The sequence below is a fragment of the Bos indicus genome, chromosome 4 (genome assembly GCF_029378745.1).
Source record: "Bos indicus isolate NIAB-ARS_2022 breed Sahiwal x Tharparkar chromosome 4, NIAB-ARS_B.indTharparkar_mat_pri_1.0, whole genome shotgun sequence".
Classification (NCBI taxonomy): Eukaryota; Metazoa; Chordata; class Mammalia; order Artiodactyla; family Bovidae; genus Bos; species Bos indicus.
The window spans coordinates 87,114,098-87,133,187 of NC_091763.1; the positions used below are offsets into that span (position 1 = coordinate 87,114,098).

Genomic DNA, 19,090 nt, shown 5'->3' on the forward strand with positions numbered 1-19,090 from the left:
GGTGCGCGGACTCTCTAGTTGTGGTATGTGGGCTCACTTGCTGTGAGGTATGTGGGATCTTAGTTTCCTAACCTGGAATCGAACCTGTGCCTTTGCATTGCCAGGCAGATTCGCAGCCTCTGGACCATTAAAGAAGCCCCAGGAAGGGCTTTTAAATGTCCCTTTAAATGTTAAATGTCATCTGGTTGTTTTCCCCACAAGTTCAGCAATCTGCAGTACCACACCTGGCAAAGAGTGGAGTAATCATTACTATATCACCCTTGTAAAGAATTTAAGTTTTTTTTTTTTTTGTTCTTAGTACACTGATTTCAGTTCTGCCTCCCACTGGGTTTTAGTTACTGATCCTTGTTCTGTCCTCTTGACTGATAAATATTGAGGCTTCCTCTTCTGCAAAATGGAACTCCATACATTAAACAGGGCTCTCTTAGGTTTTTCCTCCCTGAAGAGTAATATCCTGATCCCCCCCCTCTTTTTTTTCCCTCTATAAGCCATTATTTCCAGATTCCCTTAACTATGCTGGCTGCTCTCTACAATAGGAGGTAAACTAAAAAGTATATGTTGGTTTTAAAAGACTATTGATAGATTTGCCACATTAATAGATGTGAACAAGATAGTATAGAACAGAATGATTATTTTTTTAGAATCTGGACACTAGATTTACTATAATCAATAATAATGTTGTATAATGACAGCTAACATTTATCAATCACTAATTTCATTCTAGGAATCTTGAAAAGTGCTTAACATATTTGCAACAAGCCTAGAAGTGGTATAAAGTACCACTTTTCCATTTGATAAAGTAATTGGTGTTCACACAGGTGTATGTGTGCTATGTGTTTAGTCGCTCGGTCATGTTTGACGCCTTTGCAACCCCATGGACTGTAATCCGCCAGGCTCCTCAGTCTAGGGAATTTTTCAGGCAAGAATACTGGAGTGGGGTGCCATTTCCTCCTCTAGAGGATCTTCCCGACACACGGATCGAACTGGGTCTCTTGTGTCTCCTGCACTGGCAAGTGGATTCTTTACCACTGCACCATCTGGGAAGCCCACACACAGGTATATGCCTATTTCCAAACTCATCTAATTATAAACACTAAATATGTGCAGTTTTTAATATATCAGTTATGCCTCAATAAAGCTGTAAAAAAAAGTAAGTGATGCTCAAGATTATACAGATACTGAGCAAAGCAATGCAGCAAAAGTTGAAACCGAGGCAGTCTGGCTCCTGAGTTTGGCTTGTACTTTCTCTGCTGTGTTCCCTCCAAAGGTCCATACCATTTTGTGGGTTTTAGTAGCTACCTTACATTACTGTCTCATACAATTTTTCATCCTACTTTCTAACACACATTGCTATCAGCTACATCTTCCCAACCTTATAGGGAGGCAATATGTCTTTTGGAGGGGGGGTTAGTTTTAATATACTACCTAAATTTTTTTTAATTAAAAACATTTTATTGGCACAATAGAGACACAGATGTAGAGAATAAATATTATGGACACCAAGGAGGGGTAGGAGGGGTGGGATGAATTGGGAGAGTGGGATTGACATATTTACACTATTATGTATAAAAGAGCTAACTCCTTCTCCAGGGGATCTTCCCAATCTAGGGATTGAACCCAGGTCTCCCCACTGCAGGTGGATTCTTTACCAGCTGAGCCACGAGGGACGCTCAAGAATACTGGAGTGGCTAGCCTATTCCTTCTCCAGGGGATCTTCTTGACCCAGGAATTGAAAAGGGGTCGCCTGCATTGCAGGCGGATTCTTTACCAACTGAGCTATCAGGAAAGTCCAACTAATGATAACCTACTGTATAGCACAGGGAACTCTACCCAATGCTCTGTGGTGACCTAAAGTGAAGTTGCTGAGTCGTGTCCGACTCTTTGCAACCCCACGGACTGTAGCCTGCCAGGCTCCTCTGTCTATGGGATTCTTCAGGCGAGAATACTGGAGTGGGTTGCCATTTCCTTCTCTAGAGGATCTTCCCCACCCAGGAATCGAACCTGGGTCTCCTGCATTGAAGGCAGATTCTCTACCGAGTGAGCTATGAGGGAAGCCTCTTATCTCCAGATTAGGGCTATTTAATCAAGAAAAAAATCTATCAAACCATCTGAAGGTCACTATTATCACCTTGACTAGGAAGACGAAGAGGAACTAAAAAGCCTCTTGATGAAAGTGAAAGAGGAGAGTGAAAAAGTTGGCTTAAAGCTCAACATTCAGAAAACTAAGATCATGGCATCTGGTCCTATCACTTCACGGCAAATAGATGGGGAAACAGTGGCAGACTTTATTTTTTTGGGCTCTAAAATCACTGCAGATGGTGACTGCAGCCATGAAATTAAAAGACGCTTACTCCTTGGAAGGAAAGTTATGACCAACCTAGATAGCATATTCAAAAGCAGAGACATTACTTTGCCAACAAAGGCCCATCTAGTCAAGGGAGAGAGTTGGACTGTGAAGAAAGCTGAGTGCTGAAGAATTGATGCTTTTGAACTGTGGTGTTGGAGAAGACTCTTGAGAGTCCCTTGGACTGGAAGGAGATCCAACCAGTCCATTCTAAAGGAGATAAGTCCTGGGTGTTCATTGGAAGAACTGATGCTAAAGCTGAAACTCCAGTACTTTGGCCACCTCATGCAAACAGTTGACTCATTGGAAAAGACTCTGATGCTGAGAGGGATTGGGGGCAGGAGGAGGAGGGGACAACAGAGGATGAGATGGCTGGATGGCATCACTGACTCGATGGACATGAGTTTGAGTGATCTCTGGAAGTTGGTGATGGACAGGGAGGCCTGGTGTGCTGCAATTCATGGGGTCACAAAGAGTCGGACACGACTGAGCGATTGAACTGATTGACTGAGGAAGACATCATGGGGCGCCCTACTAGCATCTTTGCTAAGAAGTAGGAGATAATAAAGTTTCTTTTTTTTCAGGAATATATTGATGATTTTTCTATTATGTATGATTTTCTTTTATACAGAAGTATCATGAAAATACAAAGATACATAAGACTATGTTCATAACATGCTATATTTAAATGACTAGATTTGAATCATTTTCTGTTATTGATACTTATATATCTTTAGCCTGTGCTATAAGGTATATCTGATAATCAAGTATGTTCCAGGAACATGAATTCCTCCTTCTCTTTTGCATTAGGAATACCACTTAATTGTATGGATATACCACTTCTTGTTTATCCATATGCTGGACTGAAAGACATTTTGGTTGCTTTCAGTTTTTGATGATTATGAATAAAGTTGCTACGAACACTTTTGCAGGTTTCATTGCGGATATATGTTTTCAGATCAGTTAAATAAATGCCTAGGAGTGTAATCAGTGGGTTGCTAAAGCCTATATTTAGGTTTGTAAGAAACTGCCAAATAGTCTCCCAAAGTGGCTGTACAATTTTGCATTTCCACCAGCAATGAATGAGAATCCCTTTTGCACTGAATCTTTGTCAACATTTTGTTATTAACAGTGTTAAATTTTAGCCATACCAATAGGTATGTAATGGTATCTCATTGTTTTAATTTTCATTTCTCCAATGACTAATGATATTGAATATCTTTTCATTTGCCTATTTGATACCTATATGTCTTCACTGTAGTATCTGTTCTGATCTTTTGCTCATTTTTTAATTGTGGTATTTGTTTGAGTGTTAAGAGTTGTTTGTACATTTTACATAAAGTCCTTGAGCAAATATATGTCTGTAGCTTGTCTTTTTACTTCCTTAAAAGTGCAGTGTGCTGTGTGCTTAGTTGCTTAGTTGCATCTGATTCTTTGTGACCCCATGGACTGTACCCCGCCAGGCTCCTCTGTCAATGGGGATTCTCTAGGCAAGAATACTGGAGTGTGCCGGCATGCTCTCCTGCAGGGGATCTTCCCAACCCAGGTCTCTTGCATTTCAGGCAGATTCTTCACCATCTGAGCCATCTATTAAGTCCAACTTACAATGTTTTTCTTTCATGGATGTTTTGGGGTTTGTATCTAAACTTAAGGTAGTATTTTCTCTTATGTTTTCTTCTAGAAGTTTTATAGTTTGCATTCACAAGTAGGTTGTTAAATCAGTTGTGAGTTAATTTTTGTGAAAGAAAATTAACTGTTCTTTTTTCTCATAAGGTTCTCTGTAAAAGACTGCTTCAGAAAGGTATCTTGCTGGAGTTTTAGCATAAAAAAATAGTAACAGCTAACAGATCTCATAATTTTTGAAATAAAAGTTTATTTCCAGATCTAAGGGAGAAACTCTATCTTTAGCAATCTACCAAGGCCACACCACATCTATGTTTAGTATGCTTTGCTGTGTGTGGCAACTTAATATAATAGTGACATTAGTAAGCTGGAATTCATTAGAGAGTGACTGGCATGATGAAGAGTCTGAGTACAATTGCCATGGCTGTTTCCATGATATGTCTATTTCCCTGATGTGAAAACTGACTCATTGGAAAAGACCCTGACGCTGGGCAAGATTGAAGGCGGGAGGAGACAGGGATGACAGAGGATGAGATGGTTGGATGGCACCACCGACTCAATGGACATGAGTTTGAGTAAGCTCTGGGAGTTCGTAATGAACAGGGAAGCCCGGCGTGCTGCAGATCATGGGGTCACAAAGAGTCAGACACGACTGAGCAACTGAACTGAACTATTTCTCTATCTCTTTTATTCCTAGACACTGAACAGCTTGCAGGCAGGACATATATATTTTCATTGTAGCCCAGAGTCTAGCACTTAGTGAGTGTTAAATAAGATTTAATCAACAAATTTAGTGAAGAAGTTGAGGTTGTTTAATGTAGAAAATAAGAATTCCTTAGACAACAAATCCTTTTGAATAGCCATCATATCTCTTGGGAAGAGGATGCATGATAATTATTACCAAATATCTGAAGGGCTATCATGCAGAAAAGGAATTAGAACCAAAATAGAATTCACAGAGGTACAGAATTTCAACTCATTACACATAAGAGGAAGCTTCCTTATGGTGAGCCCACAATCACTGAAAAAATTAAAAGAGCTTGACTGAATCTTTTTGAGGGCTATTAGGTGAGGGGGTTTCTGCATTGAGAAGGAGCATGAATGAACCACTTTCCATGTCTTTCAACAATGAAGCTCTATGGGCTCTAACAGATCTAGTACAGAGTCAAATTAAGAATCACAAAAGCCCTAAGAACAGAAATAATTACGGTGTTCCATTACATTTGTATTTAATAATTCAAAATTAGAAACAAAATCTATATTATAAAGTACTCATTAAGAACAATAAAGTCCATATGTTCCCATGATGACTTGTCCTTTTCTTCTTCAGATAGCAAACATAAACTATTCCCCCTTATTGCTTCCTTTCTCTCTTTCTAGCTGCTCCTTTGCAGGACCACACACATGTGATTGTTTTGCTTATTGCCCAGTACTGATTTTCTGATTCTAATACAAGACAGAGAGTATGCCAAAACTTCTTTGGGAATTATTTGTAAAACTAAAAAGAAACAAAACCTACTCCCAAGAAACCCTAGGCAAAGATAGGAAAGTCCATGGCCTTTTCATTTCAAATGTTCATTTTTAATAACTATAGCATCAATAAATCTGGGGACTGTCTATCCATAGTATAAAATGAAGTCATGCAATTTAAAAATGAGAGCCACCTACAACAGATATACAAAGCTTGCCAGCACTAAAAGTGCTAACATTTATAATAATGACTTAGAGATAGTAATGCTATTCAAGCACAGCCTGAATTAAAGATGAGATGACTTATATTCCACTTAGTTTTAAATTTTATGTTTTTTTTCCATTGTGCTCTAACTCTTCGATATACATGCCAAGACACATGATTCAACAGAATATAAGAGGCCTTGATCATATATATGTGACAACAGAATTTAAGGCAAAAACTTTGTTAATGATTGTCAACTTACAAATGCTGTACTAACTTGATTATATTTATCACGTAATTTTTTTTTCATTGTAGCTAAGTTTCATAGTTTATTCTCTTAATTTTTGAACAAATTTACAGGTTATGTGTTATTTCCCAAGAATTCTGTGAAAAACCAAATGATAAGTAAGTCAACATTGATTTATTTATAACACTTCTGTATTTAGAAAACTAGTCCTCTGATTTAACTGATTCCTCTTGTTTGTTACTTAAACTCCTATAAGACACCTGTTAGAGCCTTCATGAAAAGGGAAGGAGAGTGAACATTTTTCTATAAATAATATGAGGCATTTTCTCCCTGATCCTGGAGCTACCCATGAGCTGGTATGTTCTCATGATGAACTGACCTCCATAAGCGTCCCCAAGTTACAACAGAAAAAGTGCGCTGAAATAACCTTGCCAGGTTTTGCTATGACGGCTAGTCCTCCCTTAAGAAAAATAAACTGCTCCCTGAAGGATTCACACTGGTTTAAAGATTTGAAATAAACCCATGGTGAACCATAAATACTTTTTTAGAAGAATTATATATAGTTTTTAAAATCAAATAAAAAATACTTACTGGAACATCAACATATTTTGCAGCTGCTTTCACCTTAAGTGGAAAAGAGATAATTATGAGAATTATTTTCTTAACTTATAACTACTATGATAGCAGTCAAAAGACAGCAGAGAACTCATTCAAAATACTCACAGTGAACGACAGGATGGATGAAAAGAAAGTGCCTTCGTCATATCTTGAGAGCTTAGACAACACCCCTTCCAGCACTGAAACAAACTAGAATCCAGTTTATGGTTGAGTATTTAGGAAAGGACTGTACACACAAACATATAACAGGGCAAACAATTCTTGAACCAACTTCTCCCATGGCACAAAAACCCCAAATGCACAAACTGACACCTAAGAGGTTGACTTGTGATGTTTATTATCTTATTTTGAAGATGAACTCTAAGGTCCTTTCACTTTTCAGGAAATAATATGTACATTTTTAAGGATAAAAGAACAATGTATAATAGGAGTCTGGTTACTATGTGTGAGATAATTTAAACCACTTAGTAAATAACTTTAAATCCCTGAGACTATTGCTTAAAATAACTTTCAACTCCAGTATAGATGAGTTCTCATCACAAGGAAAAATATTATAACTATGAATGGGGATGGATGATGTTAAGTAGGCTTATTTTGGTGACCATTTTGAAATTCATACAGGTATCAAATCATTATGTTGTACACCTGCAACTAATATAATGTTGCATGTCAATAAGACCTCAAGAGAAAAATACAGATGTTTAGAAACAACAATGGTCAAGCGTCCAAATCCCATTCTATCACATATCACTTGACCATTCGCCAACTTTTTCTAACCACAGAAGAGGTTGAATGAAAAAGAAAACAGATAATGAAAAGGAGGTGTAACATCTGAAGCTCTTGTAACACTAAAATGAAGTCTGATCCATTAGCTTGCAAGTATTCACCAAGCAGCTCCAACTGGGACATGTAAGGATCAGCCCTGCTTTCAGAAGCTTACAAAGGAATCAGGAGCTCAAACAGAGACACACACATCAAGGTACAATGGAAAGAGCACCAGACTGAGAAAATAAATCCTGATTCTGTTACTGACTGCTACGTGGGCTCCAGACAACCAGTACACCAGTTCCCCCATCAGTCAAATAGTGTGTTTGTGTTGGGGGAGCGATATGGAATTTAAATTGTCTTAAGAATTTTACCTTTCCAAAACTTTCAGTTTCTATGAAATTAAAATTAAGATATATACATTATATATATATATATATATATACTGTAATGTAATTACAAATGTGAAGCATTTTATTTCATTGAGTGGGAACATTAAGATATGGCATGAAGATAAAGAAGAGATGTTAATAAGGATCTCCTACCCTACATCTTTCCTTTTTAGAACTAAAATAATATGCACTATTGAGATATTATACTTTCCCAAAGGGAAAGTACCGACAAGGTTTTTTAAATACGAAAAGGGAAATTAATGAAGGCTGGTTTTTGTTCACATAGCAGCTTCTTCAACAAAGTGATAATAGTTCCAGGGACACAGCTTATTGGTCTCTGGTGACCAGGGAACTCGCTGAGAGTGCACAGGAGATAATCTTTTCTCTATGGCTGGTCAATTACTGCAAAATAGTTTATGCAAAAGAAACAAAAACTTCCCTATAGGTTTCTCCATCACATCATTTGCGACATGATGTAAGAACACAGAAACAAATTCATGCAAACTGCTGACTAAAATTTTGTTTTTAAAGAAGGAGAATTATGTATGGTTGGTTAGTTATCCTAGGGCACACAAACAGCAAATAACACAAAATTACAAATTGCTTACAACTAAAAGTCAATTGAGCACTTTCCTCCTGCTTGTTCAGATTTCTTACCAATCATAGCTGGCTAACTCAATTTGATGTGGTTGGCAAAAACCCAGAAGGCCAATACTCCAGGGCTGTGTCAGATCAGGGGAAGGGAATTCCAAAGTTAATGGCCCTCTGTGGAAAATGCTTCATCTCTAGTAACTCAAATCCTGAGCGCTAGTGTGAACTGGGTGATCTCATTTGCCACGAGGAGAGCGACCATTGCTATGGTTACCAGACAACCTGAACCACTGAAGGCTCTAGCACAGCACCTGGTTCCTGGTGCCTGCAAGCAAGTACTTGTTTACACAGGTGAGTGATGCTGAGGGGCTAGGCAAGGTAGAGGCCGACCTTGGATGGATTTAGAAGGTCTGAGGTCGAGTTGTAGCTCTGCCTACTCTTGGCCTGTGAGTGAAGAGGCTGGACATTCAGCTTCTCTAGCCTCAGTGTACTCATCAATGAAACGAGGAGGCGGACACTGCTCTGCCCACAACAAGGATGGGGTGAAGATCAACAGAGACGATTCAGATGAAGGGGCTGTGAAAATGGCAACACTCTAAGAGATGTAAAGAATGAATATTATTGGTATGATTAGCTAAATCACTAGGGATTATATGTCTAAAAACCTACACATATTAAATTACAAGTTAGTGGGGGTAACCTTGGGGTTGTTCAGTGGTAAGGAGAAATAATAAATTTGGTTATGAGAGAATGGGTCTTATTCAATGAAATGATATCTGTGGAGGCAGGATAGAGTTGACACCATAAGTCAGAAGACCCAGGTCGGAATACTATCTGTTTCAAGGTCTTGGGGCTGACGGTAGAGGAGGGAGGCTTTGGATACAGGTGGTCTGGCTCCAAAGTTCTGTTTTTTACATTCAAACTACAAAGTTGTAATAATTATATGATATGACAGTTATGTGGCTGGTAAAGAGTTGACTCATTGGAAAAGACTGATGCTGGGAGGGGTTGGGGGCAAGAGGAGAAGGGGACGACAGAGGATGAGATGGCTGGATGGCATTACTGACTCGATGGACGTGAGTCTGAGTGAGCTCTGGGAGTTGGTGATGGACAGGGAGGCCTGGCGTGCTGCGATTCATGGGGTCGCAAAGAGTCGGACACGACTGAGCGACTGAACTGAACTGAACTGAAACACTATTTGGTTATTATTATTGAGCACCTAATATGGGAAATACAAAAAGAAGGAATCTTAGAACCTACCCTCCAGGAACATACAAACTAGCAGGAGAGAAAGAGATGTATACAGTTGGTCATGAGGCAAGGCAGGAAGTGAGGAGGGGCAAACAGTGTAACTGAAACTGACTTCCATCGGAGGACAGTGGTAAGCTTCATTCACGTGGTAGCTTGGGACCTGAGCAGGATAGCTGAAATGCAGTGGCTAAAACAACATTGGGGGAAGTCCATCAGCAGATGACCCGCAGGCAGAAGTTTCCCCACTGTGGCAGATGACAGCCTGTCTAGCTTGTCCTTTCTTTAGAGTATGAAGCAGCACCAGGTTATACCCCACGAAGTCCAATGTGTGGATGGGTGGTCCTGCTGCACGCATGTCACAGAATTCTTGGCCTCCATTTTAACAACAGGGCAGAGTCTCTCCCTGGGATCCTTCCTACTCCAAATGGTCCTGTGGGAGGCCCCATACAGCAGGGACTCTAAGTGCTTACATGGCAGTGAGCAGTGACTGCCCCCCTGGGACTAACCAGGTGAGCCATATGGTTCCAACAGGAAGGTTTTCTTTGTCAAGGCACATGTGGTGGAAGAGCTACCTTAAAACCCCACATCTATTAACATCAACGTTGACTAACAGCGATATAGTTTCCACCTGGCTTTTAACTGTGTAAAGCTGCAAGAATCCAAAAAAATCCAGTTAAATGCTGGATTTAGTTGCTGTGTCTTTAACTGCTTCCTGTGAACCTTCTCTGTACAGCTCAGGGAGTATATAAATACTCACAGATTGCCTTGAGCTCTGTTCTCCTGAGACCGTCGGGTGGGAATGAAACCCTGTAATCTCTTTGTTTCCCTGCTCTTTATTGTGGTTGTCATTTACTGGGTTTGTTGGAATAATACTGAGCACCTAAACTCTGTCTGGGTGATTACCAACTTGGCCTCATGACATACACCTCAGGGAAATTAAAGATGAAGGCACACTGAAGTGACCGGTAGAATGAAACTTGCAGTGTGCCACACGGCATATGGGTTTAAATTTCCTGCTGGGTTTTAACAGGGTTTAAGAGTCATTCAGAGAAGGCAATGGCACCCCACTCCAGTACTCTTGCCTGGCAAATCCCATGGATGGAAGAGCCTGGTAGGCTGCAGTCCATGGGGTCGCTAGGAGTCGGACACAACTGAGTGACTTCACTTTCACTTTTCACTTTCATGAATTGGAGAAGGAAATGGCAACCCACTCCAGTGTTCTTGCCTGGAGAATCCCAGGGACGGGGGAGCCTGGTGGGCTGCCACCTCCGGGGTTGGACAGAGTCGGACACAACTGAAGCGACTTAGCAGCAGCAGCAAGAATCATTTTCTTTTTTTTTTTTTTTATTTTATTTTATTTTTAAACTTTACAATATTGTATTAGTTTTGCCAAATATCAAAATGAATCTGCCACAGGTATACCTGTGTTCCCCATCCTGAACCCTCCTCCCTCTTCCCTCCCCATACCCTCCCTCTGGGTCGTCCCAGTGCTGGGCATACACACTGAGGAAACCAGAAGGGAAAGAGACATGTGTACCCCAAGAATCATTTTCTTATGTGTATATAAAGCTACGAAGACACGCCACAGCCAAAAATACATAAATAAACAAATCTAAAAAAAAATACTTGACTTAATCAGGTTGAGTTAGGGTTGGGGGAGAAGATATTTTAATTATATCATCCAGACAGGTCAAATCTGTCTTCTGTCCCTCTTAAGGGAAATACAGGGGAAAATCTTCTAGGTTACCAAGAAGAATAGGTCTTCATGTGTATGTGTATGTATATGTATTCATGGGCTTCCCAGGTGGCACTAGTGGTAAAGAATCCGCCTGCCAATGCAAGAGACCAGGGTTTGATTCCTGGGTTAAGAAGATCCCCTGGAGAAGGAAATGGCACCCCACTCCAGCATTCTTGCCTGGGAAATCCCATGGACAGAGGAGCCTGGCAGGTTGCAGTCCCTGGGGTCACAAAGAGTTGGACGTGACTTAGTGACTGAACAACCACCATCTAAGACATATTTGAAGACATTAAATATTGATATATCTCACAAACATCATAAAAGTATATATAAATATGTCACAGACATTATAAAAATGCTTGAAAAGTCCCTGCTAGGTGATCTCACGGCTGTCTTCTAACTCTAGCACGTCGTGTGTGCTATGCAACTTGAGAGCCTGGGCAGAAAAGATGCAGGCCCCTGAGGCCTCCACACAAAAGCATATATAAGGATCTTTGCTTTAGACTGAGAAAAGGCTGTAGATATTTTTCTCATCCAATGCTCCTGCTTTTTTGATGAGGACACTGAGTCATGCAAGGAGACCCAGTTGGTAGCATGAAGCAGGAATGAAGTCTAGCTCTCCTGGACTCCCAGTTTGTCTGAGTTAATTCTAATATAAGCTATGACAAACCTAGATAGTGTATTAATAAAGCAGAGACATCACTTTGCCAACAAAAGTCTGTATACTCAAAGCTACAGTTTTTCCAGTAGTCATGTATGGATGTGAGGGTTGGACTATAAAGAAAGCTGAGTGCTGAAGAACTGATGCTTTCGAACTGTGGTGTTGGAGAAGACTCTTGAGAGTCCCTTGGACTTAACCAATCTTAAAGGAAATCAACACTGATTATTCATGTTCAGCAACAGTTGCTGAAGCTGAAGCCTCAATACTTTGGCCACCTGATGTGAAGAACTGACTCACTGAAAAGGACCCTGATGCTGGGAAAGATTGAGGGCAGGAGGAGAAGGGGATGACAGAGGATGAGATGGATTCAATGGACACGAGTCTGAGCAAATTCCAGGAGATAGTGAAGGACAGGGAAGCCTGGCATGCTGTAGTCCACAGGGTGCTGAAGAGTTGGACACATGACTTAGTGACTGAACAACAACAGTATAAGGTAGCAATAAATGTGGCATTTCTTGTATGCTTTCCTTGGCAAGATTTAATGTTCCTGCCTTCATTTTTTTTTCTTGGTAAAAATTATCTAAGTCCTTTTCTGGCTAGAAACTTTTTCTTCAGCCACATTCACATAGCATTTGGGATCTTAGTTCCTCAACCAGGAACTGAACCCAAGTTCCCTGCATTGGAAGCATGGAGTCTTAAACACTGGACTGACAGGGAAGTCCCTAGAAGCTTTTGCTTTTGTTTTAAGGTGGTTTCCATTTCTCTACGTCTTCCACAGGGGTCCCTGTAGATCAAAGTTATAACACATATGCCTGAAAATAGCAGTTACTGATAGAATCATTTCTAATAACTGACATCTTATGATTACATCAGTATTTCAATCCCATATCCTTCCTCTGAATTCCAGCCCCAAACACCTAAATATCTGAATGTTCCCTTGGTATCTCCTCTTTCCAGTATTTCAGAAGCAGCTCAACTCCCAAATGGCTGATACTGATATCACTGTCTTTTCCTCTAAATCTGTTCCTCTCCCAGGGCATCCTGCATCACTGAAAGACATCAACATCCATCTCCTGCTTCAGGCTATAAACCTAGATGAATCCTCAATGTTTTTCTTTCTCTCCCCACTACTAACCCCTTGTCTTAGTCTGCTCAGACTGCTGTAACAGAATGCTGTAGATGGGATGGCTTACAAACAACAATAATTTCTCATAGTCAGGAGGCTATAAGACCTTCTAGAACTAACAAAAAAAACCTGTCCTTTTCATCATAGGGGACTGGAATGCGAAAGTAGGCAGTCAAGAGATACCTGGAGTAACAGGCAAGTTTGGCCTTGCAGTACAAAATGAAGCATGGAGAAGCCTAATAGAGTTTTGTCAAGAGAACACACTGGTCATAGCAAACACCCTGTTTTAAAAAAAGCAAGAGATGACTCTACATATGCACATCACCAGATGGTCAATACAGAAATCACATTGATTACATTCTTTGCAGACGAAGATTGAGAAGCTCTGCTGCTGCTGCTGCTAAGTCACTTCAGTTGTGTCCAACTCTGTGCGACCCCATAGATGGCAGCCCACCAGGCTGCCCCGTCCCTGGGATTCTCCAGGCAAGAACACTGGAGTGGGTTGCCATTTCCTTCTCCAGTGCATGAGAGTGAAAAGTGAAAGTGAAGTCGCTCAGTCGTGTCCGACTCTTAGCGACCCCATGGACTGTAGCCCACCAGGGCTCCTCCATCCATGGGATTTTCCAGGCAAGAGTACTGGAATGGGGTGCCATTGCCTTCTCCTGAGAAGCTCTAGATGTCAGCAAAAACAAGACTGGGAGCTGACTGTGGCTCAGATCATAACTCTTTATTGTCAAATTCAGACTTAAATTGAAGAAAGTAGGGAAAAGAACCAGACCATTAGGTATAACCTAAATTAAATCCCTTACAGTCATACAGTGGAAGTGACAAATAGTTTCAAGGGATTAGATCTGTTAGAGTGCCTGAAGAACTATGGACAGGGGTTCATGACATTGTACAGTAGGCAGTGATCAAGACCATCCCTAAGAAAAAGAAATGCAAAAAATCAAAATGGTTGTCTGAGGAGGCCTTACAAATAGCTGAGAAAAGAAGAAAAGCTAAAGGCAAAGGAGAAAAGGAAAGAAATATCCATCTGAATGCAGGGTTCCAAAGAATACCAAGGAGAGATAAGAAAGCCTTCCTCAGTGATCAATGCAAAGAAATAGAGGAAAACAATAGAATGGGAAAGACTAGAGATCTCTTCAAGAAAATTAGAGATACCAAGGGGACATTTCATGCAAAGATGGGCTTGATAAAGGACAAAAATAATATAGAAGCAGCAGATATTAAGAGGTGGCAAGAATACACAGAATTATAGGAAAAAGATCTTCATGACCCAGAAAAAGAACTTCATGACCACAGTGATGTGATCATTCACCTAGAGCAAGAGATCCTGGAGTGAAGTCAAGTGGGCCTTAGGAAGCATCACTATGAACAAAGCTAGCGGAAGTGATGGAATACCAGTTGAGTTATTTCAAATCCTAAAACATGATGCTGTGAAAGTGCTGCACTCAATATGCCAGCAAATTTGGAAAACTCAGCAGTGGCCACAGGATTGGAAAAGCTCAGTCTTCATTCCAATCCCTAAGAAAGGCAATGCCAAAGAATGTTTGAACTACCACACAATTTCACTCATCTCACACACTAACAGAGTAATGTTCAAAACTCTCCAAGCCAGGCTTCAACAGTACATGAACCGAGAATGTCCAGATGCTCCAGCTGGATTTAGAAAAGGCAGAGGAACCAGAGATAAAATTTCTAACATCCTCTGGATCATAGAAAAAGCAAGAGAATTCCAGAAAAACATCTACCTCTGCTTCATTGACTATGCTAAAGTCTTTCACTGGGTAGATCATAAGAAACTGTGGAAAATTCTTAAAAGAGATGGGAATACCAGACCACCTTACCTGCCTCCGGAGAAGCCTGTATGCAGGTCAAGAAGCAACAGTTAGAACTGGACACGGAATGATGGACTGGTTCAAAATTGGGAAAGAATTATGTCAAGGATGTATACTGTTACCCTGCTTATTTAACTTACCTGCAGAGTACATCATGCGAAATGCTGGGCTGAATAAAGCACAAGCTGGAATCAAGATTGCTGGGAGAAATATCAATAACCTCAGATATCCAGATGACACCACCCTTAGGGCAGAAAGTGAAGAAGAACTAAAGAGCCTCTAGATGAAAGTGAAAGAGGAGGGTGAAAAAACTGGCCTAAAACTCCTCAACATTCAGAAAACTAAGATCATGGCATCTGGTCCCATCACTTCATGGCAAATAGATGGGGAAACAATGGAAACAGTGACAGACTTTATCTTCTTGGGCTCTAAAATCACTGCAGACGGTGACTGCAGCCAGGAAATTAAAAGACGCTTGCTCCTTGGAAGGAAAGCTATGACCAACCTGCTGCTGCTGCTGCTAAGTCGCTTCAGTCATGTCTGACTCTGTGAGACCCCATAGACAGCAACCCACCAGGCTCCTCTGTCCCTGGGATTCTCCAGGCAAGAACACTGGAGTTGCCATTTTCTTCTCCAATGCATGCAAGTGAAAAGGGAAAGTGAAGTCGCTCAGTCATGTCCGACTCTTTGCAACCCCATGGACTGCAGCCTACAAGGCTCCTCTGTCCATGGAATTTTCTTGGCAAGAGTACTGGAGTGGGATGACCAACCTAGACAGCATATTAAAAAGCAGAGACATTATTTTGCCAACAAAGATCCATATAGTCTAGTTCAGTTCAGTTCGGTCACTCAGTCGTGTCCTACTCTTTGCTACTCCGTGGACTGCAGCACGCCAGGCCTCCCTGTCCATCAACAACTCCCAGAGTTTACTCAAACTCATATCCATTGAGTCGGTGATGCCATCCTACCATCTCATCTTCTGTCGTCCCCTTCTCCTCCTGCATTCAATCTTTCCCAGCATCAGGGTCTTTTCAAATGAGTCAGTTCGTTGCATCATGTGGCTAAAATATTGGAGTTTCAGCTTCAACATCAGTCCTTCCAATGAATATTCAGGGCTGATTTCCTTGCAGTCCAAGGGACGCTCAAGCATCTTCTCCAACACCACAGTTCAAAAGCCTCAGTTCTTTAGCGCTCAGCTTTCTTTATAGGCCAACTCTCACATCCATACATGACTCCTGGAAAAACCATAGCTTTGACTAGGCAGACTTTTGTTGGCAAAGTAATGTCTCTGCTTTTTAATATGCTGTCTAGATTGATCATAACTTTTCTCCAAGGAGCAAGTGTCTTTTAATTTCATGGCTGCAGTCACCGTCTGCAGTGATTTTGGAGCCCCCAAAAATAAAGTCAGCCACTGTTTCCCCATTTATTTGCCATAAAGTGATGGGACCAGATGCCATGATCTTAGTTTTCTGAATGTTGTTTCAAGCCAACTTTTTCACTCTCCTCTTTCACTTTCATCAGGAGGTTCTTTAGTTCTTTTTCACTTTCTGCCATAAGGGTGGTATCATCTGCATATCTGAGGTTATTGATATTTCTCCCAGCAATCTTGATTCCAGCTTGTGCTTTATTCAGCCCAGCATTTCGCATGATGTACTCTGCAGGTAAGTTAAAAAAGCAGGGTAACAGTATACATCCTTGACATAATTCTTTCCCAATTTTGAACCAGTCCATCATTCCGTGTCCAGTTCTAACTGTTGCTTCTTGATCTGCATACAGGCTTCTCTGGAGGCAGGTAAGGTGGTCTGGTATTCCCATCTCTTTTAAGAATCTTCCACAGTTTGTTGTGATCCACACAAAGTCTTTGGCACAGTCCATGAAGCAGATGTTTTTCTGGAACTCTTTTGGTTTTTTGATGATCCATTGGACGTTGGCAATTTGATCTCTGGTTCCTCTGCCTTTTCTAAAACCAGTTTGACACGGTTCATGTACTGTTGAAGCCTGGCTTGGAGAATTTTGAGCATCACTTGGCTAGAATGTGAGATGAGTGCAATCATGTGGTAGTTTGAGCATTCTTTGGCATTGCCTTTCTTTGGGATTGGAATGAAGACTGAGCTTTTCCAGTCCTGTGGCCACTGCTGAGTTTTCCAAATTTGCTAGCATATTGAGTGCAGCATTTTCACAGTTAGGATTTAAATAGCTTAACGTGAATTCCATCACCGCCACTAGCTTTGTTTGTAGTGATGCTTCCTAAGGCCCACTTGACTTCACAATTCAGGATGTCTCGCTTTAGGTGAATAATCATATCATCGTGATTATCTGGGTTGTGAAGATCTTCTTTGTGAAGTTCTCTGTGTATTCTTGCCACATCTTCTTAATATCTCTGCTTCTGTTAGGTCCTGCTCTGCAGTACTGTGGTGCCTCATAATGACTGAAGGTAGCCCCCAAAAGAGGAGCCTTGTCAGGGATTTATACTGACCTGCCAATGCCAAGAGATACCCAAGGTCCCTCCTAGGGGAGCAGCCAGAGGTGGGCAAAGTGTGTGGACTGAACTTTCCTTTCTTGGTCACCTTTTCCTGGACTCTCTGACCATTCTGTAATTGCACGGGGAATCAGAACTACTAACATAATCTGTTGGATCATAGACTTTCAATGGACTTGTGATTCATGCCGTTACTATGTACTTTTACTTAGACCCCAAGCGTGGCAGTCATGGAAGTGCCTAGCCTTGCTAGGAGTTACAAGTTACAATAGCATGTTTGGGAGCGAGGCAGAGCTCTAGCTCCAGGAAAGTCTCAAAGCTATGGTTTTTCCAGTAGTCACATATGGATGTCAGAGTTGGACCATAAAGAAAGCTGAGTGTTGAAGAATTGATGCTTTTGAACTGCGGTGTTGGGAAATATTCTTGAGAGTCCCTTGGACTGCAAGGAGATCCGACCAGTCAAACCTAAAGGAAATCAGTCCTGAATATTCACTGGAAAGACTGATGCTGATCCTTAAACTCCATTCCTTTGGCCACCTGATGGAAAGAACTGACTTATTGGAAAAGACCCTGATGCTAGAAAAGACTGAAGGCAGAAAAAGGGGATGACAGAGGATGAGATGGTTGGATAGCATTACCAACTCGATGGACATGAGTTTGAGCAACCTCCAGGAGATGGTGAAGGACAGGAAAGCCTGGGGTGCTGCAGTCCATGGGGTTGCAAAGAGTCAGACATGACTGAGCGACTGAACTGGAGGCTGAGAAGGCAGCAATCAAGGTGCTGGCAGATTTAATGTCTGAGGAGGACCCACTTCATGGTTCACATATGATACCTTCTGTCTGTGTTTTCACCTGGCAGAAAGGACTAGGGAGCTTTGTGGGGTGTTTTATATAAGGAAACTAATCCCATTTATGAGGGCTTTAACCTCATGACCTTATTACCTCTCAAGTGTACCACCTTCAAATACCACCACACTGAGGATTAGGTTTTAATATATGAATTGTGGGAGGACACAAACATTCAGTCTTTAGCACCCTACCCATTGTATATCTTAAATGTCTTTGGATTAGTCCAACAGAGACCAATGTTACAACCTCCTTCCTACTTCCTCTCAATCAGTTTGCTGTGCACAATCAAATGAATCATCTTATAATGCAAATAAATATGATTAATTCCCTACCGCTGCTCTCTGCCACTCCAGCCCTTCAATGACTTCTCATTCCTCTTAGGATGAACACATTAAACTCCTCAGGCCTATAGCTGGGCTTTGCAGCAAGATTCCATACCACCTCTCAGGGAGAGGAGTTTCCCTATATGCTGAGGGAACCATCAGCGTATAGTTAAACGGGAAGTGGGAAAGTCACAGAAATGTATGGAATGAGTTCAAAAGAAAAGCATAGATGGAAAGTCAAGAATACCACCATTTAGCAGCTAGGTGGAGAGAACACAAGGATGGAAAGCTGAGATCTTTTCCAGGCATGAAAAATGGGCGTGTAGGTGGGACATATGCTGCTGAGTGTTACATGTGATTAACACCCATGGATCATCTCAAAATATTTGTGAAGACATGTGGATAAGAAGAGGATGAAGAAGTAGAATTGAAGAGAGGAGATAAAAAGAAGGATGTGTTACTTCTTATTCATCCATATGTAATAAACATATTTCTCAATATGCACAGACAACTTAAAGTATGGAAAGAAACATTTGGGATACAAAGAATTATTTTATTAATCTACTTTAT

At 41.0% G+C, this 19,090-nt stretch overlaps 1 protein-coding gene across 12 annotated transcripts in view; it reads right to left on the reverse strand.

The window, feature by feature from the left end:
* Positions 1 to 19,090, reverse strand: part of CADPS2 (calcium dependent secretion activator 2) — a 582,333-nt gene that overhangs the window by 36,573 nt on the left and 526,670 nt on the right. For all 12 annotated transcript variants that reach the window (XM_070787293.1, XM_070787301.1, XM_070787295.1 and 9 more), the window contains 2 exons: positions 6,613 to 6,696; positions 6,481 to 6,513 (listed from right to left, as the gene is read on the reverse strand). In XM_070787293.1, coding sequence (XP_070643394.1) covers positions 6,481 to 6,513; positions 6,613 to 6,696 — 117 coding nt within the window. The remainder of the gene's footprint in view (positions 1 to 6,480; positions 6,514 to 6,612; positions 6,697 to 19,090) is intronic.